Consider the following 25,284-nt stretch of genomic DNA (forward strand, 5'->3'; position numbering starts at 1 on the left):
TTTAAAAGATTTCTAACCTCACTTCATTTTTCTTCAATTTTTTCTACGTTGACCAAATTTGATTATAATTTTGGATTATTTTCGTGGCCAGCGAGAAGCCCGGATCTGACACCGTTAGACAAGACGAAACAGTGAGAAGATTGAGAGTGAATTTCAGGCCAAAAGAAACAACTTAAGAAAGAGGGCACGTGCTTGTATAAGAAATGGTGGAGGTCATTTCAAAAATAATTTATAAATACATTTTCAACTGAAATTTTGAGTTTAATTGCTACAAAAAATATATAATTCATTATACTTTCCTTTCTTTACTTCTTTCCTCTTCCAAATCAAAATCTGCTGAAACAAAACTAGTGCCAGCCTAACGAAAACTTTTTAAGGAAATAAAAAAGGAATTTGGCAAGTTTTTAAAATAATTTTGTCATACATAAGTTGAGGAATTTGAAAGTTGCAGGTAAATTTATATTAGAAATTCCACTATTCATTTCTTAATATACTAACGTTCAAATCATACTTATTCCTATTCAACATCTAATACAGAATAGTTTTGCTTTTTTCAAACATATATCCTTTTCTGAAAATAACGCAAAATTTGAATCAAACTTGGTCAACGTAGAAACAATTGACGAAAAATGAAGAAAAGTGAGCAATTTTTCAAAAAACACAAGAACTCAAATATACTGACTGACAAAGAAACTGCAACATCCAGAAGGAGCTGTTTAAATTCAATTTTTGTTGTTGTTGGTAAAACATAGATAGTTAATTGCTATATAGCAAGGAGTAAATGATTGAAATTTGAAGGAAAAACGTTTTAGGGTTTACAATTTTTTTTTATAAATTTATCCTCGCCTACATCCAACGTCCGTTCATAGAATGCATTGCACCATATATTGAAAATGTCCTTTGTGCAGGTTGTGCTGAATCGTAGCAGAACTGATTCACTTCAACAATTTGATCGATCTCATTTGAAGCAAAATGCGCTCAAAAATCAGAGAAAATTAGAGAAATCTATATTCCAAAAATACATAATCAAATGAACATGTTCCAGTGTTGAATATTGCAAAAAAAATGTAAAATAGAAAAAAATTGTCTCACCGTGACAATGCTTTCACATTGCCGTGACCAGGATTCGAACCTGGGTTACTACGGCCACAACGTAGGGTCCTAACCACTAGACGATCACGGCTACTGAGACGGTTAGTATTGGAGATGCAAATTGCGTTATAATACCTTCGAATCAAATTGATATATAAATTTGATGCATAATTAGTTTTTGTCGTATTGTGATTCTATGGATAAGATAAATTGGAATTACAACAAAGAAGGCATTAATTTTATTGAATAATATAAGGCTCCTGTTGATTATCAAAATTAGCCTCTAGATGGAGCCTTCAAATTCAAAAGAGATATCTAGTTTTACTTGTCTTGAGTTCATCTACTATCCGCTAGATGGACATAGTAATATTGCAATTTGGTGGAGTAATAAGTATCAAATATTATGGAATTCTGGTGGAAGTATTTTCGAGGAAAGTTGCACGAAGGCACCATATTAGTTCTCCAGATATCAAAAATCAATACAGATTACATGAACCAATCTTAGCGATACCTACTTTTGAATTCTCTAATTATCTTTTGGCACATGTCAAAATGATTGATGTACCAAATAATTTTAGAGAGTAATGAGACTAAGCACACAATTTTTATTTTTTCGAATTTTAATTTTATTTTACAATTCGAAGACTGCGTCTTCATACATGCCTTCTTGCTCCAGTAAAATCTACTGTCAAGGAAATCTCCTGCATACAATACAGACAATGAAACCCTTCAAGGATTCCAAACATTTCGTTGACATGATGATGAGGTACGACGAGAAAGAAATCCACCATAATTTCAAAGTCTTCTACAAGAATACAAATAATATTACTAACCACGAGGTTAAGGAATTCGTGAAGAAGAATTTCGTTATGGAAGATGAACTTGAAATTTGGCACGAGGGTGACTATACTGACCATCCAGGTCTTCTTGACAGAATAAATGTGCGAAAATACAGGCAGTTTGTTAGGTCCTTGCTACCTATTTGGATAGTTCTAGGGAGAAGAATTAAGAAGCACATTTTGGAGGAAAATTCGAGATATAGTATCATTCCAGTACCAAATGGTTTTGTAATTCCTGGCGGTAGATTTAAAGAGTTTTACTATTGGGATTCTTATTGGATCATAGTTGGACTCTTGCTAAGTGACATGGTGAAAACAGTCAAAGGCATGCTCGAAAATTTTTTGTGGCTAGTGAATAAATATGGCTTTGTACCCAACGGTGGTAGAATATATTATCTGAACAGATCACAACCTCCACTCCTTCTAATGATGATAAATGAGTACTACAAGGTCACCAAAGATACAGCCTGGCTGAAAAAAAACCTGCCAATTATGGAGAAAGAATTACAATTTTGGCTGAACAAAAGGACTCTCACCTTCCACTTCAACGGTACTAACTTCACGATGGCCAGATACAACGTCGATAGCTCCACACCAAGACCAGAGTCTTACTTCGAAGACTTCCATACCTGCAGCGCTTTTAAGAATCTAAGAGTCGTAGAAAAATGTTACAGAGAGCTTAAATCTGGAGCTGAAAGTGGATGGGACTTCAGTTCACGCTGGATGACCAATCGAAGAAGTTTGGCGGAATTGGTAGTCTCCAGGATAATACCAGTAGATCTAAACTCATTCCTTATAGAGTCTTTCAGAATAATCAGCGAGTTCTACAAGATAGTTGGAGATAATGACAAGCAAAAGCATTGGTTAAGCGTTTTTCTGAGCTGGAGGAAGAATATGCATGACCTTCTATACCACAAGAAGGATGGTATATGGTACGATTTTAACACAGCTACCCTGACGCATACCAGGAACTTCTATCCCAGCAATTTCGCACCTTTGTGGGTCGATTTGTTCCCAGAAAGGGAAGTTTCTAAGCCTCTTGGTTACAAAGCTTTGAAGCATCTTCTGAAACAAAACCTTCTGATGTTTGAAGGTGGGATACCTACTTCCTTGTTGGAAACAGGAGAGCAATGGGATCTACCAAACGCGTGGCCTCCCTTACAGTCGATTATAATATTGGGTTTACACAGATCTGGAGATTCCTTAGCTCGTTGGTACGCTAGAAGGCTAGCTCAAAGGTGGATAGACGTCAATTGGGCCATTTATGATAATTCTATGGTGATGTACGAAAAGTATAATGCTGAATTTCCTGGAGAAGCTGGAGGTGGTGGTGAATACGATGTCCAAAGTGGTTTTGGTTGGTCAAATGGGGTGATTTTTGAGCTGATCGAAGAGTTTTTTACAGATAGGAGGGGCAATTTCAGGAGCAGCTGTGGAAGATTTTCTCAGATTTACTCAATAGTTGTTTTTGTGCTTCTGCGAATCGTAAATGTGAGGTTAGGATGAAAAAGTTCCAGTGATAAGAATATCGATGAGAAGTTTGTATTAAGAGAAGATTTTTCGTGGTTATATATTCGATCTATTCAGTATGTTTTCCTTCTGGCTCGAATAGATGAAGCACTGAGCTTATTGTTTAGCGTATTGGAGATGACGCTCTTAATTTCAATAAAAAAATTAAATCAGCGTTACAAAATTATTTCAATTATTTTGAGAAACTTTATTATCTGCAAATAATTTGTTGCTTTTACTTGACTTAGATATTTCGTATTGAACACGGGGAACTATATCTTCTTATTACCAAGATCTTTCGAAAAAACACGTGAGTTTACATCCACCACTATCAGTCCTCGAAAGAAGTCTACTTTTCTATGCTGGAAATCACGTAACGGTCGTCAACTGTTCCTTTACCTCCCCTTGACCACCAGATGGACTGAAGAGTTTGTCTATAGGCCGCTAGAAGGACTCATCGTCTTTCATGCGAGAGTTCGCCTATTCACCGCTAGATGGACCAATTGTCCCCTATAATCAAGTTCATCTAGATGCCGCTAGATGAACTAAGCGATTTGATTTGTTGTAGGCATGTTTAAAAAGAGTACACACGGTGAACTCTAACAACTTGAGATTTCGAAATCTTAAGCAAAGACGTCAAAATTCAAGGCTACGTTAATTGACAACGGTCAATTTTAGAATATTTTAGAAATGTCTTTTTTATGTACAGCGAATCATGCTACTTTTAAGAGGAATTGTTTTGGCGAACAATTATTATATACTTCGCATGTGCAAGTATTAGTCATATCACATACAATATAAATAGTTTTAGAAAATATGTGGAAATTATGAGGTCACTTAACTCTGAACAGATGGCGCCCAACCGGTTTAAAAAAAATTTTTAATTTATAGTTTTCTGTAATTCACAGTTTTCTTCTTAAAGGCTCATATGATTAGTGAATCCATGTCAAACTAGAAGGCGCATAAGGAGTCCTATCGATTACAGGTATCTTTCACAATTGGAGTTGTCGAAACTTGAAGAAATTGATTTTTATTTTCGATTGATCCATTATTGTGATGAATAACGCGATCTATGGTTGGCTGAATGACTTCCTAAGAGATTAAAAAATCAAAATTTTTCAAGGTGAAAACAATTTGAGTTTCTAGTTTAATGTTAATTTTTCAGATTTGGTCGACTATTCGATAGATGGCCCTTCAAACTAAATATTACTCAGAAGAAGTGCATAAATAGTAGGCTCAACATCTATGTAGTTTATGGATGAGAGTTGTGTTCAATCTCCGGCATTCATTTGGTTGGTCTACCAATTGTTTTTGGTAGTGAATTTTCCTACATGAATATAAATTTGAGCATAAGCTTGGAAAAATGTCTTGATCCATTATTGGGTGCTTACTTTAATCTTTAGTTTATGTATAATTGGAAAGTGATATGTTTCAAGTATACATAGATGTCAAAGTCTTCAGCAATCCTGCAGAAAAAGTGAAAAAACTTAACGAATATTCCAAGAATGAAAAACGTGGTCGAATATTGATTTCGCTAAGGAAAAACTTAATTTAAAAGAAATAGAGTTTTGTGTTTATTCTTTGAAATGGAGAAAACAGAGCTTCAAGTACTGTCAATCATTTGTGAGTTGAAGAAGTTTAAGTATCGGGTAGATAATTCAAATTTCTTCAATAACTATCTGAGATTTTTTAATATTCTTTTGTATAGAATATTCACGATATAGAGGATCATGGATTTCAATCTACATAGCTCACATAGCTGCCATTACTATGCCAGTCAAGATTGTTACGAGGACCATACTCACAATTATAAACGATGACACTCTACATCGAAGACGTTACTGTCCCATTTTGGATTATATCCTTTGATAATCATGTCTTAAATGATCAACCAATATCCTTATTATTACGTCATCCATTTCCAAGCATGATACCTTCTTCGTCTAGCCTCATTACTGTTAATTTATTGATAAGACAGGATTATTTATTGAATAAAAGTAAAGTCAGCTGCCGCAAACAATAGTGAGTGGTAATTCTTCATAAAAGGATAGTCTGAGGAGGATGAAAAAGCTCAAGTGTGAAATATAAGATAAGGTATGGATTATTATAATAATTATTTTGGATACATTTCGTTACATTCAAGTACAATAGGATACTTTCTTGAAATTTCAATAGTTTTGAAATTTGAGTGTATTAACAATTTTGAGTTTGAATTTTTGCCAATCAAAATTGAGTTGAGGAACTACAAAAGGAATACGAAATTCCAATTTTTTTTTTGTTATTTGTTGGAAATAATGTTTCCAATGCATGAGGGCACCTATTTTTTCTATTGTCGAAAGTTTAAATATTCGTAGCAAATAATAACAGTTACGAAAAGAAAACATTAGAAAAGCACTGACGTGAAATAAGGAATTCTTTCGCTCTTGTTCAAATTTGCATTTATGTAATTTTTTCAAAAATTCCCAAGATAATCATTAATCATAGCTCGGTAGCGCAATACATTCACCGTAACAATAATCACTCTACCAACTCAAAAACTGCACTGAACAATAACGTGTTGAGGATTCTTGGATTTTCCGAGCCACAAATGCGACAATTCTACTTTTTAACCTAGCTTCCTAAGTGAAAATTGGCCTGATCACTGAAGATGATTTTTTGATAAAAATCATTCTGATCATTTGATCATGACCGTTTGAATGCATTTCAAAGGTCCAATCAGCAAAGATTTGGCGTTAATGGTGATCGACCGGCTTGAGTTTTTGTGTTAACTAAACTTTAAAATCCATAAGACCTTAGTCTTCATGTAAAATATGGTGTAATGGATTTGTGTAATTCCCAAGATTGACAAGGAACTGAAAACTCTAAGTTTTCTTCAACATTTTGCTGGCTACAGCAGCAATATTCCCATATTCTTGAGCGACGCACATAGTTTCGATTCTTCACATCACTAACTCTTCCTAACAGCTTAAAGCAGTTAGTGTAACGAACGAGCATCAATGCACTCCCAATTTTGTTTTTCTTTACTGATGTCAAGTCGGGAGATTTTGTTCACTGTCAAATTCAGATGTATTTTGGTCAAAAATTATCGTATGGACCTTCAAACCATTATCTTACAACCTATTTGTAGATTTCTGCTTGATCGTGTTTACGATTTAATGTTTACTTTAATGAAGATATGTCACCGATGATCAAGGTTTTTTAATATTGTTGATTTTTGCTTCAACATATTCTATTCTGTCTTCTGAACAGAAGTTGAATGCCTTATACTTCCTGGTCTCTTAAATTTCAAAATATGTGCTCCCGATGTACAATCAATATGGAATACAATTACTCAATTAACCTACATAGTGACATGCCATAAAAATAATATGAAAGTACCTACTTTCAACACAATGCCATGTTTTACTTCGTTGGAAATTTTTTTTATAAAAAAAATCCTGAAGTACCCAGGTCATCTTGCTTTTTTTCTCCCCTTTGGCCAAAATAATTGACTAAGTTCTAAGTTATGTTCTTCAAAAACTCCCTGTAGCATTGCTCTAAAAAAATTTTTAACAATGTGTTGAAGAATTTTCTTCGGATACGATTTTGTATGAAGTTAGTTCTATATTTTACTTGATAGTTGAAAACTGCAGTGGCTGTATTGAATTCCCAATCGATCAGTTCAATTACAGAATAATTTCAATGATTATCCTAACACCATACATGTTACGGGCTATACTTTTTCCAAAAATGTAATTTAGGATGACCTTGTCTGTGAGAGATCGCAGTTTTTTTCGTGTTCCAATAAATTTGTTCATGTTTGTTTTGGGTGATTTCAATCGAGAAACACTTGAGTACATTTCCTTGAGATAAGAGTACCAGTTTTGATATATACACTGCAGATTTATTGTTTCATTGACCCCACATCGAAAATAAGTAGCGCTAAATAACGAATTATTAAATGAAAATTGAATTGTTTTTTATGAATTCTGATTATGAGATAACTTGATAATCAAGCATATATCTTGGGGATATAAATATGTAATTCATTTGTATATAATTATCAGAGAACTGAGAATTAAATTTATTTTCCCAATTTTCTACAAAATCATCTAATTGTCCGAAGGAAAAATACATTTTTTGGAAATTCATTGGGATTTTCAAGAAAATATTACAAGATTTTTGGGGTTTATTTGATTAATTCTGAGGAAAGAAGAGGAATGAGATCAAATAATCTATAATTCGAAAAGATAACCATCTGATTATTTGTGTAGTTAGTTCCTCTCAATATGATAAAACCGATATTGAAATAATAATGGATTTATCAAAAACAATGTAATCACGAGAAATCTTAAATACAATAAATACACCTGACACCCATTTTATCAATTTCATTTGGTGCAAAATAAACAAGGATTAAAGTGTATACGATGTTCAGGTATGTTTAGTGCGAAAATATTCAATTGAGAAATTTCTTTCATTCTTGACCTTATTTATCTGAGGAATTGTCATAAATTTTTTAAGATTTGCTCATGTATTCTAATATAAAATTTGAGATTGAATCAATTGAAGTAAGGAGATTTTTAGCACAATTTCACTGACTTTAGATACCTACCCAGTCGAAACACAATTGGGAGGTGGTTTCTAAAACATAAATCAAATATCAATAATTCAAATTTATATTATCCCTTTTAATGTAGTCCATTCTGAATTGCTATCCATTGTGAATATTGCAAAATGTTTTTGAGATGAACTTAGAATGTCAGATTTTTCTAACAGTCATTTTGATATAACGGGTGTTTTTTTTCGAGGTATATAACTTTGAGTTGGCATTACTGTCAAGTGATTTATTCTCAGTTTGGCAATTCATCATGAATAGACTCACGCCTGAACAATGCTTGCAAATAGTGCAATTTTATTTCGAAAATAATGGTTCTGTGCGTAATTCGTATATCGCGCACTACGTCCATTTTATTTTGTTTAGCGATGAAGGGCACTTCTGGTTGAATGGCTACGTCAACAAACAAAACTGCCGCATTTGGAGTGAAGCTAATCCTCAAGTGTACGTCGAAATAGCGTTACATCCAGAAAAAGTGACTGTTTGGTGCGCTTTATGGGCTGGTGGAATCATTGGTCCGTACTTCTTCCAAAACGATGATGGCCAGAAAGTTACAGTCAATGGTGATCGGTATAGAGCCATGATTACTAACTTTTTCATTCCTGAATTGAACAACCACGATATCCAGGAGCTGTGGTTCCAACAAGACGGCGCAACATGTCACACAGCTCGTGCCACAATCGATTTATTGAAAGACACGTTTGGTGACCGTCTAATTTCACGTTTTGGACCTGTGAATTGGCCTCCAAGATCTTGTGATTTAACACCGCTAGACTACTTTCTGTGGGGCTATGTAAAGCCATTGGTCTATGCGAATAAGCCACAAACCCTTGACCATTTGGAAGACAACATTTGCCGTGTTATTGCCGATATACGGCCACAAATGTTGGAAAAAGTCATCGAAAATTGGACGTCCAGATTGGACTACATCCGAGCCAGCCATGGCGGTCATATACCAGAAATCATATTTAAAATGTAATGCCACAAGATTATCTTGCGGATAAATAAAATTCGAATATGGCCTTCAAACTAAATATTACTCTAAAGCAGTGCATAAATAGTAGGCTCAACATCTAAGTGTAGTTTATGGATAAGAATTGTTGGTGTTCAATCTCTGGCATTTATTTGGTTGGTCAATCGAATAATCCATCGTTGTTTTATGGCAATTTAAAGTTCTATAGCTCTAAAAAAACACCCTTTAGTAGTTCTAGACCATTGTCGGTTTATGTTTAAATATTCAGTTTTTACACAATTTCCGTATTTAAACTATTGTTATAATAGTGAATGTATTTATCTGGTTTTTAAAACAGAACTTTATATATTGCAGATTGAATCATCACTGACTCATCATGTATTTCAACATTGGAACCGTTCTACTTTGGGCTGTTGCCTTCTATAATGCTGAAGCTTACTCTATACCCTCCTGTGATAGCCACATATACTGCCAAGGAAAACTTTTAGATACCATACAAAAAGCAAAGGTCTTCCAAGATTCCAAGACATTCGTCGACCAACGTATGTTATATGACGAATCAACAATCTTTGACAACTTCCAAGAGCTTATGAACACAACGGACAGCAAACCAAGTAAACAACAAATCAAAACTTTCCTTCAGAGCAACTTCGCTGACGGAGATGAACTTCAAAATTGTACATTACCAGACTATGACGAGAACCCATCGTTTTTAACAAGAATAAACAATGAAACCTTGAGAGACTTCGCCAGTCAAATCGTCAAGATTTGGCCAACTTTAGCCAGACAAATAAAACCTGAAATAATCGAAGACAGCTCAAAATATTCCATACTGCCTGTGCCAAATACCTTCGTGGTACCTGGAGGAAGATTCAAGGAATCTTATTACTGGGATAGCTTCTGGATTATTGAAGGTCTCTTAATATCTGGAATGTCTCAAACGGCACAGAGTATGATCGAGAACTTCCTGCATATTGTAGATGAATATGGATTCATTCCAAATGGTCTCAGGGTTTACTACCTCAATAGAGCTCATCCACCTTTGCTCACTCCCATGGTAACGATGTTGATGAACTCTACCAACGATTTGGACTGGCTTCAAAAGAACATACATCTTTTGGATAAAGAACTGGAGTTCTACTTGAGTAATAGATCTGTCGAAGTGAACTACAAGGAGAAGACATACACCATGTTTCACTACGATAGTGAAAGTGGTTCTCCTCGACCTGAATCTTATATTGAAGATGTAGAGACTTGTGGAGTCTTGAGTGATGAAAACCAAATCGAAGAATGTTACAAAGACTTGAAGAGTGGTGCAGAAAGTGGATGGGACTTTTCTTACAGATGGGTATTTGATCAGGAAGGCGGTAACAACGCTAATCGAACTTACACGAAAGTAAGGAGAGTCATACCGGTAGATTTCAACTCAATGTTAGCTAAGGCAATGAGAGAACTGAGAGATCTTCATTCAAGAATCGGAGATAACGAAAAATCCTTGTACTGGAATCAAAAATACGTAGACCTGGAAGAAGCAATCTACGACGTACTGTTCTGGAAAGGGGTTTGGTTCGATTTTGATATGAAACTTGGCAAACATAGAGAATACTTTTATCCATCTAACCTAGCACCGTTATGGGCCGAAGTGTATGGACCAGAGTCAGCTCAAGAGCTTGGAAAGAATGCGTATTCCTACCTCATATCTTCAGGTATCACTTCTTATTATGGTGGGATTCCCAACTCTTTGAATAACACAGGAGAACAATGGGACTTTCCAATGGCATGGGCACCTCTTCAATCAATAGCTATTCAAGGTCTAAGAAGGAGTGGAAATAATGATGCCCAAAAATTGGCCAAGGATTTGGCGGAAAGATGGCTCTCATCAACACTGACGGCTTTTAAGAGAACTGGAGAAATGTATGAGAAATATGACGCAGTTCACCCAGGACAGGCAGGAGGCGGTGGAGAGTATACCGTACAGACAGGATTTGGTTGGACAAATGGGGTAGATTTGGAGTTTATTGTAGATTTTTTCAGTTCGTAACTTTGTGATATTTTAGCTTGAAGTTCAAGATGTAAATATGTATATTTATATACCATTAATTCCATATAATCACATGTATATAATTAGAATTAAATTCGTTGAAAAGCATGAGTAAAAAGTGAAAAAAAAACATCTCAACAAAATATCTTTTTTTTTTTTTAAAGGTTTTTCGACTTTAAAACAATAGTGAAAAGTTTTTTCATTTTATATTTTTATTTTTCCCATTTTAAAACGCAAGAAATTATGCCTGATATTTACCACTATACTAGTGGAATAAATTAAAGGATCAAAATAAAATTCTATCTTTTTAGCGGTTTTTCGAATGGCTGTATTTTCGATAAAAATGGTCGTATCTCAATTTGAAAACAAGCTTTTTGAAGCTAGTAGTTAATAGTTTAGAGATCTCATGATGAAAAAATTTTGCAAGCAACGTGTACCGCTCAATCCTAATGAATACAGCATCTAAAATTTCTTCGAAATTTTTTCAGTTTTTATTTTTGGCCTACAGACTTGGGAATTTTTTTTCCAACTTAACCACTATATGGATGAGATGACTTGTTCATTTAGTTTCAATATCTCTTTTTCAAAATTTCGATACGAGCATTTCTCCCTTAAATATCGAACTTTGAATTGAAAAGGACCTTTTTGTCTTTAACCATCAATATCTCACCAATCAATGTTTGCATAGAAAAGTTAGGGGATGTTTTGAAATCTTGAATGAATTCTCTACAAGAAGTAGCTATGGAATTTTCGGGAAAAAATTTCTTCGTACTCTACATTAATTTGAAAAGTTGATAAAAAAGGGCTTTTGGAGGCTTTTTCTATAATCGAGCGCTGAATTGAAAATATCTAAAAAACCATCAATGTTGAGTATGCCTTTTACAGTTCAATATCACCACAAAAATCCCAGAGAATTTCAATTCAATCCATGAAGCGGTTTTTTTGTTTCATTCGATTGAATTTTCAAAAAATTAAAGTAAATTTTGAAAAAGAGATATTGAAGCTGAATGAACAAGTCATTTCATCCATTTAGTGGTTAAGTTGAAAAAAAATTTCCCAAGTCTGTAGGCCAAAAATAAAAACTGAAAAAATTTCACAGAAATTTTAGATACTGTATTCATTAGGATTGAGCGGTACACGTTGCTCGCAAAATTTTTTCATAATGAGATCTCTAAGCTATAAACTTCAAGGTCCAAAAAGCTTGTTTTCAAATTGAGATACGACCATTGTTGTCGAAAATACAGCCATTTGAAAAACTGCCTAAAATTTTGAATTTTATTTTGAGCACTTTAAAAGTGCTCAAGTGATACTCTCAACGCAATTCTAAGCAAATTCCGAGTGTAAGTACCTATGCTCTCTCATACTGGCATCGAACGTGAACCAAATGTGAGTAATTCACTTTGAAGAAAGAAGTTAGGCAAAATATCCTACGCTATTAATTTAACTATTGTTGAAATCATAATTTAATTGAGTTTACTGAATATTGCAAAATGTTCTAGAGATAAACTTAGAATGTCAGATTTTTTCCAACAGTTGAAATAGTTATTAATTTTACTATTGTTGAAATCATAATTTAGTTGAGTCTTCTACCCAAGAGTATAATAATAAAATTATGTTCTTCTGGTAACCACATCGAGATAAAGGATCTTAAAAAAAGTGTACAGACTTCCATATGTATTTATTCCTACGTTAATAACATTGTACCTTACTTAACAATAGATACATAGTTCTGGATATATTCACCACATTCAGAATTATCTACTGAAGAATTCCTCGATAATCTCGAATATTTCCCCATTGGTCCATCCAAAACCTGTTTGGATACTATATTCCCCTCCTCCCCCAATGACTCCAACAGTTTCTGCATTATACTTCTCATACATAAATCCCGTACGATTATAAATGAGCAGATTGTTATTTACCCACTTCCTAGCCAAATTTTGAGCAGCTTCTAAAGCTTTCGGACTTCTCGATCTCTTCAAACCCAGAATTACTATCGATTGTAGCGGAGGCCATGCGTTTGGTAAATCCCACTGTTCCCCAGTCTCCAGAAGAGAGGTCGGTACTCCTGCTGGAAACTCCAAAATGCCCTCTTTTTCAAGATACTTCACTGCGAGATCCCCCAGTTCAGGTTCTTCGTATAGTTCAGCCCATAGAGGTGCAAGATTGCTTGGATAGAAGCCGGTCCTGTGTTGTAGCCTCTGGATGTCCAGATCATACCAAATCCCATCCGTTTCGTTGTATAGCACTTCTTGGATGCTCTTTTTCCAGGAAAGATGGAGATCCATCCAATACTGTTGGGCATCGGAATCTGCTGCAATGTATGAAAAAGTGGCTGCAAGTTTAAAAGCTTGCGCTAAGAAGGCGTTGAGATCAACTGGAATGATATTTCTGGTGTGGATGCTGCTCAGATTCAATCCGTAGGAGCCATCTTCGTCTATAAACCAACGTGAGCTGTAGTCCCAACCAGTTTCAGCCCCACTCTTCAGGTCATTGTAACAATTCTCAACATCTTCTTTGTTCTCCCTCACAGAGCAGGTTTGTACGTCTTCACGGTAAGATTCTGGTCTTGGTGAAGGGTCATCTACTGAGTAACGGGCAAGAGTGTGCTTGGTGTCTTTGTAAGTGAAAGTAACGGTTTGAGTTTTGAGCCAGTATTTTAGTTCATCTTGAAGTAAATGGGCTATTTGTTTCAACCAAGTTATATCATTGGTTGCTTTGAGATACTCGTGTGCCATTAGACTGAGAAGTGGTGGTTGAGATCTGTTGAGGTAATAGATTCTTCCACCGTTTGGTACAAATCCATATTGTGCCACCATCGACAACAAATTATCGATCATTCCTCTAGCAGTTTCGTGCATGTCGCTTGCTAAAAGACCCTTTATAATCCAGTAGGAGTCCCAGTAGTAAATCTCTTTGAATCTACCTCCAGGTATAATGAAGCCATTTGATATAGGAATGATGGAATACCTCTCAGGTTCCCTTGACACATCTGGCTTGAGTATCCTGCTGAAGTTGGTCCAAATTTGCACCAAATCCTTCGCGAATGCTCTGTACTCAGGTACCATGATTTCTTTCAAAAAAGGTGGGTTGGGGTTGAAGTCTGGAGCCTCCCAGTCCATCAGTTCGTTACCGGGTTGAAAGTTGTCATCAACAAACTGTTTGACTTGGTCTCTCGTAGGCTCGTTGTTGGTGGAACTCATTAAGGAGTTGAAGTTCGCTAAGATCTGGGATGTGTCCTTTGTCATTTCCATGTCCACGAAGGTTTTGGAGTCAGGGAATATCCTAGCCATCTGAACGGTCTTCAAGAGGTCTCCTTTGCAGTAGATCTCGTGGTTGCAAGTGATCTTCTCAGCCAGTCCATCGTGGACGTAGAGCAGACATGCCAAAAACGCAAGTAGGAAGCGTTTTGGCTCCATATTGGATCGAAATTACCTGCAACTGTAAAGTTTATGGTTGTTATAAAACTTACATCGGAATATTTGATAGATAGAAAGTGCAACTAAAAGTTTTGAATTTATATGTTATTTTGTACATACATATATCGAAATCTTCTTATTCTGGGTTCTTATTTTTCAGGAAATTGAAAGTACTACTCGTATTATGGAGACACTGAGTGTCGATTACGTAAAAAGTAGGATATAGATATATATTATTTACGCATGAAAGTTTGATGACATGTGTTCGCGAACATAGTATCCTACGTGTTACGTACAAGATTTTATATACAAAAAGGCCTCATTATTGAATAGATTATTTGAGTAATTAGAATATTATTCAATGAGCAGCAATGTAAGTCATGACTCACGCAGATAAGATGGCAGCACGAGCCGCAGTCGAGTGCTGTAATTCATCAAGTGAGTTATGACCTACATTACTGCTCGTTGAATAATATACTATTATATTCTCCTATTGAATTATATATTCATTATTCAACTGCTTTTGAGCAATTAATAGTATATATTAACAAACAACGTGAGTTATAATAACTCACTATAATAAATCGGAAAAGTTGGCTCTGTGCTTCTATACTTCTACACTACTCTGTCGGAGAAATATGTAGCTAAAAAAAAGGCAACTTTTACTGGTTGGTAATACTTCACACATAATTTTATTGATAAACTTACAAATTCATGTGTTAATAATATCTATATCATACTTTTTATGTAAATAACTAATAATCGACGCCTAAATTACTGAGGCGTCTGTAAAATACTTGACGTCTTTGACCTAGCAACCATAAGAAATATGTCGAAAAATGGGTCAATGAAATACAAAATATACATTTTAATCTGATTTATTTTGTGGTGTTCAAGATAGGTATCGAAATTTCAATTTTTATTCGTGTTGATGATGCATGGGTTCTATCCAATATTTTTGGTGCAGTTCTATTGCAATGTGGAATTAATGATAGATTATTATTCATTCAATATATTATTATTGGAATTTATTGAGAAAATGTGGCAGATATCGCTCAAGCTTCACGTGAGATAAAGTACATTTGAGTCGACTTAACTTCAAAAATATCATCAACCCCTTTAAGCAGGCTTCTCAATTGAATAACTTCTATTATAAAAACGTTATCCAACATCTATTATTAGAGTAAAAAGGAGAAGAAAAATTCTCAACGACAATAAATTATTTGGAATCGACATAGAGAGCTTTTTCTTCTCCTTTTGATTTCTGATACCTATATTATTGATAGGTATATTAATTAGTTATATCACATTGTACTTTTGTACAAAAACGATCAGATTTCAGCAGGTAGAACAATGAAAGTTACTTCAATGGAAGAGATCAAAATCTATTTCAGAATTGAGCATTTCTTACCAAATCAAGTAGTTACTATGGATATATATAACAAGGGAAATCGAATAAAATTCAGTCATGGAAGTGTCAAAGTTACATCTTCACATGTATAAGATTTATGTGCAGAAAATGAAAATGTGTATTTACAATCAGGTGCACAGTTTTTGTACATCGATGAAAATGCAAGAAAAATTAACAAAATAATAAGTTTCGCCTCTTAAAGAAATCATCGTTTACTGTTTTCTAGAGTGGAATTGCAAGACTTCCGATTCAACCATTATACTATTGATTGATTGATATATATTGATTACTGGAAGTATCAGAAAAGTACTCTAATCTAGGAAAACATTTCACTTTGAAGGAAACCGATATAAAATTTCCATATCATTTGACAAAATTCTTATCAACTTACTGTCGGTTTCCTATCAAAACAATACGTTTATACTGGCTTGTTTGAATACATATCCTACAAAACAACCGTAGCACTCCACGTACTCAAACCTATAGTGAGCACATCAGGTTGAGGGAAAATTTTCAACCATACCTATTTGTGAGTCATTTTGAGTAAAATTCAACGTCACATCATTTACAGATATGTCATAAATGATTGATCGTATTTAAGAATAATTACCATGAGGGAAGACGAAAAATTATCTGGCATATTTTAATGGCCTGCACCTTTTGAACAAGTGGATTATAAAACTTGTTTGCCTCACCACTAGAAGATTAGATTTAGATGGGTATATAATGTTATCTCATCATTTCCCATAGAGTTAATGTTGTCGAATGGAAGCGAATAAGTATTTGGTTTTCATATTTTATAAGATGTTAATGTGGTGACAGCTTCACACCTTTTGAATCCGAAGAAAAGTACACTACATTTAGGGTTTATTGGATTAACCATATTTGCAACTTTCACTTCGCATTTTGTCGAATTTATTAAGTGAAAGATAATTATGTTGCTATTGCACAACAATAATCGTTTAGCAAAGCTAGGTGTTGATTAACCTTAAAAAATTGAAAAAAATTAAAAGTTCCTTCGTGGGAATATTGTACCCTTTTATTGATTGATTCAATTTCGTAGATCACGAAAATGCTTGTAGTTGGGTTATTAGTTCATTACTTGAAGAATTATAGATATGCATATGAAATTTTCAAAAAAATCTGATAATTTTCTCGACGCTGCCACTTCTTCTGGACATGAGCTACGCATTTGAAACCTCACAATGTTTTAGATCAGAACTCGATCTCTAAAAACGATTTCATTTGAGGGGTCTGCGACAAATATTCCAGGAGATATAACGATTCTTGGATAGAGATTCAATTTTTACTGTTTTTTTTCCAAATTTCGAGTTCAAATCTACTCAAAACTGTGAGGTCTACGATAAAACGGTGAGTGGTGTCAAAATTAATAACCCCTAATTGGCTGAATTTCGAGCTCACCCGAAAAATTTTTGTCGAAAAGTATTGCAGAATTTTGTATACCTAAGACCTTCGAAAATTAAAAAAAAAATCAAAAGTTCCTTCATAGAAATATTGTACCTCTTAATTGATTGATTCTTAGATCACGAAAATGTTTGCAGTTGGGTGATGAAGTCTATTACTTGAAGAATTATAGGTATAAATCTGAAAGTTAAAAAAAAATTTAACAATTTTCTTGAGGCTGCCACTTCTTCTGGTCATAAGCTACGCAGTTGAAACCTCACCATGTTTAAGATCAAAACTCGATATCTGAAAAACGTTTCTGTGGGGTCTGTGACAAATATGTTAGGAGGATATAACGATTTTTGGATAGAGACTTAATTAATTAAATAAAATCTTCACATTATGGCCAAGCTTTAGACTTTTTAGAGAAAAGCAACGGAGTTTCATCCTACTGTTGCTAGCAGGCTTGAACTCTTGAATGGGAAAAAGTAATTCAATAGGGTCGAATATAGTATATTGTGCAACAATTGGGAAAGTTCAACTTTTCTCGCGAGTGTGGAAGTTTGTGGCACGAGCCTGAAAGGCAAGTGCCGCAAACACACGAGCGAGAAAAGGACTTTCTCCACATGTTGCACACTATAGTTTTTAAGTAATGGACTTGATTCAAATCAAAATGTCCTTCGTTGTCAGTATGTGGTAATTTATTGCGTTTCCATAGACGCGACTCAAAAGCCCAATTTCATTGGTCTACCGAGCGAAGTGTGGCAATGTGCCGTGAGAAATAATATTTCCAACAGTATGAACAATATATAGTTTTGAAATTAAGAAAGCTATAAAGAATACGCTACTTTTCATAGCAGTTGTAAGAAAATTTATTTTTCAGCAGTTAAAATTTGAGGACACTCACTTTGAAATTTGCATAGACCTTGCATCATCAGAATGAAATATTCAGTCATATTTATTACAAAAAAAACTTTCTAGCATTTATCAAAGTCAAATTGAGATTGAAATATAATCATTCAAAGATGTTTTCGAATCTGGATTGTGTAAAGAGTTATTACAGGTATTTCAAGAAGTATATAAATGCATTACTTTTTTTTGCTAGTTTCACATCCTACTGTTGTTTGCAGGCTTGAAGTCTTGAATGGGAAAAGTCACTCAATAGAGTCGAATTATTTATTTTTCTGCAGTAAAAATTTGAGAAGACTTACTCAGAAATTTGCATAGACCTTAAATCATCAGAATAAAATATTTAGACATCTTGGTAATTACAAAAAAAACTTTCTAGCTTTCTTCAAAGTCAAATTAAGATTGAAATATATTTGTTCAAAAATGTTTTCAAACCTGGATTGTAAAGAGTAATTACAGGTATTATAAGAAGTATATATGGGCATTAATTTTTTTTGCTACTTATTGAGAACTGAGAATATATTCGGCTGATCATTTGAAGTTCCTCACTCAACGTTTATTTAATGATGAACGTAAATATATCAACATTATTACTTTATTATTTGGTATTATATTAATAATTGAAAATATATTCTGGAAGATGGGAATCAGTGAGGATTGCAATTAATATAGGTATTCTTACCTTATTATATATTATTAATGTGGACGGGTTCAAGTTTCTGAAGGGGTTCGATGTCTTTTCAAAATCCTGAACTACTATATAGAAATGAGCACTAATTCATACACCTAAATTGATCTTATGATAAGCTCACCTCAAATGACTCAATTTTTATGCATCTTTGAGATGATATGATGGATTGCTAGATAATCATTCACTGATACATTCAAGGTTGAATTTAAGGTATGGCGTACAGTGACAAATTTCAAACGTACAATGAAGAATTTTCATACTACGTGTTCTCTAATACTTATACCTTATGGATTGGACAACTAAAAATAATAAGAATTTTTATTGGATCCTACAATTAATCGTAAAGAATCGGAGATCGAGATTTTTCATTCGATTTATTACAAATCCTGAAGAAATAGTTCTAAAATAGGTACCATTAAATAATTAATCTAGCTATGCTTTATGTTCCAGTTTTTTTCTAATTGGAATAATACAATTTGAAATGGTTATAAAGTACTATGTATTATTTTTTGAAATTTTTTATTTCATGTTCAGTTAGTTATGACATTCAATTTTCAGCAACGTTTAGGACTTATTAAATTGTTTTATCAAAATACTGAGAGAAATTCAAGAAGAATTCAACGGCATTATTCAGTTTATTTTTGTAATGTAGACAAACGTGATTTTTGTTTAGAGTGAAGAAAATTTATTTTCAAATGAGTCTGTACTATACGACGAATATAATGAATTCTTTCTCCCAGTATTCAAAAGTGAAAACTGATTTTGATAAAAACAACTTGAAAATTTTAATTGTTATCCTACCTATAAAAAAACCCCTTAATTTTTTCAGGTTAAATAAGGTTTTAAATTCAGGTCTGAATATTCATTGAATAGAGAGAACAAATAATGTATATATTTTGAATAGTTTTGAAAATTTGCATTGATACTTCTAAGAATTCGAAAAGATATTTCAATGAATTACTTGTAAAATGTACACAGGTTTACGATAAAAACCACTATGAGAATATCGAATCTCTGATTTATTTCTGAAGAAAACTACTATCTATTCAGATACTGACCTCATGCAATACTGCTTAAAAATTATATCAAATGTAAACTTGCAAAATACGACTCATATTTTACTTATCAGTGAAAGTATTTTCTTTAGATAGATATCATTTAGGTTCGAAATAGCTTGATTTCTACTGTATCTTAAAATAAATTTCTGAGAAAAGGATGATTTTTTGTTTTGGCTTTTTCCTATTACAAAGCCACAGAAGTATATCCCTTGGCAAGATTTTCTCAGTTGGGTCCTTGCGGAAAATTAAAAAGAAATTTATAATCCATCGATATTCTTGGAAAAGAGCAATATTTTTAATTCTGAAACAGGTGGAAATAAAATAGAAATAAAAAATATAAATAGGAAATATTGATACTATTGAAACTTTACATCTTTCAGATTGAGCGTTTTCGGAAGCCATGCATGAAAAAACAATCTATGGAACGAAACTTTTATTATTGTTTTAGTGATTAAAAAAAACATTTCTTTTTAAGGTATATAGGTGAGTTATAGAGTATGTTCCAGAATAACGTCAGAATATTTCAAGAAAGAAGATGACATTAACTTTAGTCTGCAAACACTTACTTATTTACCGAAGTACATGGGGATGAAATTTGAAAAAAAAAGGTTTTCCTCAATATCTTGGAGACCACAGAAGATATCAAAATGACCAACGAAAGATTGTTATAACTTTTCAAATTCAACAAACTCGTGTAAAAATTCTTCAAAAAATGCCCAGGGCGAAAAATACAGGAGTAGTGTGAGATTTAATATTTACCCCTATTTTATAGGACTGAGTAATTGTTTTGATATTACTTTCCTTAATTTCTTATTCCCAAGCGTTTTAAAATGAATAAACATAATCTTTTCAATAGTTATATAACTTTATAAAAAAGGATTCCAGTCCTGAAACTTGAGCTGCCATGGTTTTTCACAATCCATTGTTTTTTCAAATGTCAAAATTAATTTCAGTTATATTCCTCTGCGATCAATGTTTATGTTTAATAAAATATTATTATTATTATTCCTAAGTTCCAATTACAGTTTCGTTTTATTTCTCTGAAAGAAAAATTTTTCAGGTTAATAACACCATATCCTACTTCAAAAATAAGGATAAATAAACCCCAAGCCACCCCTGTATAATCCGACCCTGATCCTTTTTAGGAATAATTTCAACACTAGTTTGAATACATTTAAAAGTTATAACAAAGCTTTTTCAACTTCTGTGGTTTCTAAGATATTTAGGAAAACGTTTTTTCTTTAAATTCCATCAATGTATTTCGGTAAGAAAGCATTAACGGACCTACGCTGTAAACTATATTTTTTGAAATAGTAGCAGAAATAACCCTTCGAAATTTATTCTGGAATACCCATATATGTACCTAATTGAATTCTTAGATCATTCATTTCATTGATGATCTATTTGTAGATAGACATAAAATTTTTCAGTGGTGTCCTACCAAAAGAGGCCTGTGTCTTCCGAGTTAGAGTTATCAAATTCATAAAAAATTTAGGACACTTTCTGTTTTTTGAGAGTTATTATGACTAAGATTAGTATTGAATTACACAAATAAAAAATATATTATCACATAAAACTAATCAGGTGAGACCATCTCAAGTTTGAAAACATCAAATAAGATGAGTAAATTTGATCCACAAAAGAAAGTCAGCTTGAAACGTTTCCTCAAATTATTTGTGTTTCTGATTTGACATAACTGCCGTCTATATCGACGCAGATTTAGTTTTATGCAGTGTTCTGATGGAAAGACTACTCAGAGGTTTTGTATTTGAGAATTTTGGTTTCATATTTTCAATAATATACCCTTTAAAAATCGAATGAAAAAATTCGTCCGTCCTCTGTCTAGCTAGAGATTTTCTCGGAAAATATGAGATCTATTCACATGAAATTTGGTAGAAAATCAGTTTTTATTACGGATTTATCCTTCTAGATCGAGACTACACTACAATCCATGATTTATAAAGGCAAGTATCAAATTCTGAAAATTTCCGGAAATTGACTCAATCCTGAAGTTTCTAATATATATTGCAAAATTCGGGCTTTCCAGAATATATGAGCAAAGAATGCTTCGCCAGTATACTCACGGTCACATGTTCGATTTTGAAGAGGTTGAATAATTTATTTAATATTATAAGTCATTGGATTTCGAATTTTCTCCGAGATTGAACGAAATAATAAAATTTGTAAAATTTCATACTTTAGTAAAGATTCGCAGTCAAATATTTTCACATAATAGAGTTCTGTTCACTAGAGCAAGCACGCAAAATGATACGAACACTGAAAAACATAAATGCAACATAAATTTCCCGAACAAATGCGAACCCAATTTCATGAAAAAGAAGCATTGTCTCAGGAACGAGAAACTCAAATCTTATAAGCAAAAAATGTTATATCTACCCCACATTCCCACAACCATTTACACAAGATATATATTGGAAAATCCTAACCAATTCAAACCGTAATTCCTTAAACTGCACAGATCCTCCCCTAACATGTATGAAATTACTTTATGGAAGAGCTTTATTCCTTCTTCCATCCAGATTCTGGATTTCTGCGAAGATGAATGCATCAACTGTGGAATTGTGGCTACTTGAGGCATGAATCTGGACTAGGAATAACATTCTCATGTAAAATAGGAGATGGAATATATGGGAGCAGATGAAGAGCCTGATTTGATAGAGGATTTCCTCTTCCAGGAAAATAATGCCAGATTCAAAAAATCGTGTGAATTTTGCAGAATATATACAGATTGTTTCCAACCTTGGAGGACGTGTTAGTATGACCATATTTAGTGATAACCTAAAATTAACAGTTAATGAGATATTTGAGTTCTTGTGATTTGTAAAAGATTTCTCATCTTATTTTATTTTACGTCAATTTTTACGCTGACCAAATTTGATTATAATTCTGGATTATTTTCGTGGCCAGCAAGAAGTCTGGATCTAACACCGTTAGAAGAGTCGTAAGGTAAGTCGTAAGAGTAAAGATTGAGATTAAATTTCAGAGGGATAGCAATAACTGAAGAAATGAGAAAGAGGGCACGTGCTTGTATAAGAATGGGTGAAGGTCATTTCAAACATTATTTATGAATACATTTTCTACTGAAATTTGGATTTTAATCGTAATAAAAAATATCTAATTCATTACTTTGCTTTTTTTGCTTCTTTTCCCTTTCATACAAAAAATGCTTTAATGAAAATGGCTGCATTCTAACGAAAACTTTATTAGGTAATGAAGAAGGAATTCAGCGAGTTTTTAAAATAATTTTGTCATACATAAATTATGAATTCGAAATTTGTAGGTAAACTTATTTTAGAAATTTTCTCTGTATACCAACTTTCAAATCATAATTATTCTTATTCAACATCAAATACAGCATAGCTTCATCATAGAAATATCCTTTTCTAATGGAAATAATGCAAAATTCAAATCAAACTTGATCAACGTAGAAAAAATTGACGAAAAATAAAGTAAGGTGAGAAATTTTTCCTTCAACACAAGAACTCAAATATCTCGAAAACTGTTGATTTTTGGTTATCAATAAATATGGCTCAATCGACAGTAAATGAGTGATACTAACACCTCCTTCAAGGTTCAAGTATAATTTGGAAACACCCTGAACAATGATAATAATAAAGTATCTATAAGAACAGACAAATTCTCAACGACGCCGCCTTGTAGTTCACTTTCTCTTGAATATTTTAGCAATTATTTTTTTGAATTGAATTTTTTTGAGATTTTTTATGAACACTCCGATGTTGCCTCATTTTTTCTTAACATCTCCTCTTCTTATTTATTGGAATATCTTAATTTTGAGAGAAATTACACCACTTCTATGAGACCGTTGTCGAACTAGACATTTTGTATCGCAAAGCTCATATCAATTTCATTTGATACAATGAACAAAAAGATACATAAATTCTATGAAAAAGTTAATTGTAAATATAAATCCAGTTATAATTTTTCAACCGATTAACAGAAACATTAACATAGTGAAAAGTCGTTCATCATATTGATGAATTGTTTTCATTGAATCAAGGAACAACTTTCATTAAACCAATGAATAGTATCGAGAACCGTAAGAACATTTTACCGATCGAAGACAGCAGTTTATTGTCTGAGATTGTAGTCCACCTTTCAAACAAATCAGTCAAACCAGTGATGAGGCTATAAAAATGTTTGTATGAATGTTAACAGTGAATAATTCAGCCATTACTAATATTAGTGGATCATAATTTCAACACTTATATTTGGCATTAATGAGTACTTATTATCGAAGTTTATTCATGCAGTCAATCAACATTTAGGCTTAACAACAAAATTTTGTGAGTGAAGACACCTAGGTATAGGTAAATTTTCCGATTGATAGTCTTGTCTAAAAATATATTTGAAAAAACTTACAGTTTCACTTCAAGGTAGCTGTTTCAGGTTTTTACTCAAAATCTATCTGAACTTGAACTTGAAAAATAGAAGCATTTAAATACTTGTTTACAATCAATTTTCAAAGCAGCGATATCAGAAGATTAAGTAAATATCAAATTGACATCCGTTACACCTACACCGTTTGCAAGAGAACTGAATCTCAGTTGTTGAAGCTTGACAAATCTTCTGTTAATTCACCTGTTCCTGTTTTGAAATACCGGTTGCTAGTAGGTATGAGTATTTTTGATTCCGATTTGATTTCCTTGTTTTTCTTTTAATCACAGGAAACCTTGAACTCATGAGTGAAGACGTTTGAAAGTGTCCACTTGAATCTTCAGGTCTTCGGTTTAGATAAAACTCAATTTATTATCTGTTTGAAAAAGAAAATAGTGGAAATTGATGATTAGTGAAGTCCGCTCGTAAGGATCGTAAATTTTTTTGTCACTGAATGGGCGCCCAAAGATCCTCTATACTTATGCAGAGTTAAAGTGCCATTAGCCATTTAGTTTGCCCATAGTATCAGTTGCATATATCAACTGTGCTCTGCGATTTTACAATGGATAAATAGTTATTTATTATATGTTTAAGCCTCGAGGGCGACGACTTGTAAATCTTCCTAATTCATAATCGTCCAAATATGCAAAGGTGAGATAGTTAAAAAGAATATTAACATCTCTGATTACCATAAGTTGGTGGCATATTTACTCAAGGAAAAGATAAAATTCAGTTCTTTTGGTGAATGAACCAGAGATCAAAACCTGGTTTTCTCAATTGTTAAGAAGACGACATCAATATTTTAAAGCTGATACAGTGCTTATAGTGATCATCCAACTTTTCGATAACATTTTTGTAGTACGATTCGTCTTTCGCTTCAAAATCGGCCTCAGTTTCGGCGATTACTTCTTCGTTGGCGCTAAAT

At 33.3% G+C, this 25,284-nt stretch overlaps 3 protein-coding genes and 1 non-coding gene across 7 annotated transcripts; 2 read left to right on the forward strand and 2 right to left on the reverse strand.

Annotated features, from left to right (window-relative positions):
• Positions 1–1,111: 1,111 nt before the first annotated feature.
• On the reverse strand, positions 1,112–1,183 carry Trnah-gug. Its single transcript has one exon. It is a non-coding gene; the product is annotated as a tRNA-His (tRNA).
• A 458-nt stretch (positions 1,184–1,641) lies between these two features.
• Positions 1,642–3,619, forward strand: LOC123682029 (trehalase-like). The gene has a single exon (XM_045620409.1). The coding sequence runs from the start codon at positions 1,677–1,679 to the stop codon at positions 3,435–3,437; it is 1,761 nt and encodes a 586-aa protein (XP_045476365.1). The 5' UTR covers positions 1,642–1,676; the 3' UTR covers positions 3,438–3,619.
• Positions 3,620–5,407: 1,788 nt separating this feature from the next.
• Positions 5,408–11,159, forward strand: LOC123682329 (trehalase-like). Of its 2 annotated transcripts, none has more exons than XM_045620896.1 (2): positions 5,408–5,534; positions 9,365–11,159. In XM_045620896.1, exon 2 carries the CDS (start codon positions 9,387–9,389, stop codon positions 11,049–11,051), a length of 1,665 nt encoding a protein of 554 aa, XP_045476852.1. In that variant the 5' UTR covers positions 5,408–5,534; positions 9,365–9,386; the 3' UTR covers positions 11,052–11,159. The 2 variants fall into 2 exon arrangements, with proteins under 2 accessions (XP_045476852.1, XP_045476851.1); XM_045620895.1 differs by lacking the exon at positions 5,408–5,534 and adding an exon at positions 7,706–7,857.
• A 1,551-nt stretch (positions 11,160–12,710) lies between these two features.
• Positions 12,711–24,509, reverse strand: LOC123682271 (trehalase-like). 3 transcript variants are annotated; one of them, XM_045620816.1, is made up of 2 exons: positions 24,345–24,509; positions 12,711–14,492 (listed from the first exon to the last, which is right to left on the reverse strand). In XM_045620816.1, the coding sequence occupies exon 2, from the start codon at positions 14,468–14,470 to the stop codon at positions 12,806–12,808; it is 1,665 nt and encodes a 554-aa protein (XP_045476772.1). In that variant the 5' UTR covers positions 14,471–14,492; positions 24,345–24,509; the 3' UTR covers positions 12,711–12,805. The 3 variants fall into 3 exon arrangements, with proteins under 3 accessions (XP_045476772.1, XP_045476773.1, XP_045476774.1); XM_045620817.1 differs by lacking the exon at positions 24,345–24,509 and adding an exon at positions 18,894–19,065 and having other exon boundaries at positions 12,711–14,495; XM_045620818.1 differs by lacking the exon at positions 24,345–24,509 and adding an exon at positions 16,273–16,423.
• Positions 24,510–25,284: the final 775 nt, after the last annotated feature.

Source organism: Harmonia axyridis, chromosome 6 (assembly GCF_914767665.1).
Source record: "Harmonia axyridis chromosome 6, icHarAxyr1.1, whole genome shotgun sequence".
Classification (NCBI taxonomy): Eukaryota; Metazoa; Arthropoda; class Insecta; order Coleoptera; family Coccinellidae; genus Harmonia; species Harmonia axyridis.

Coding starts and splice junctions, on each gene's coding strand:
- LOC123682029 (XM_045620409.1), top strand. CDS start 1,677: ATGAGACTAAGCACACAATTTTTATTTTTTCGAATTTTAATTTTATTT.
- LOC123682329 (XM_045620896.1), top strand. CDS start 9,387: ATGTATTTCAACATTGGAACCGTTCTACTTTGGGCTGTTGCCTTCTAT.
- LOC123682271 (XM_045620816.1), bottom strand. CDS start 14,470: ATGGAGCCAAAACGCTTCCTACTTGCGTTTTTGGCATGTCTGCTCTAC.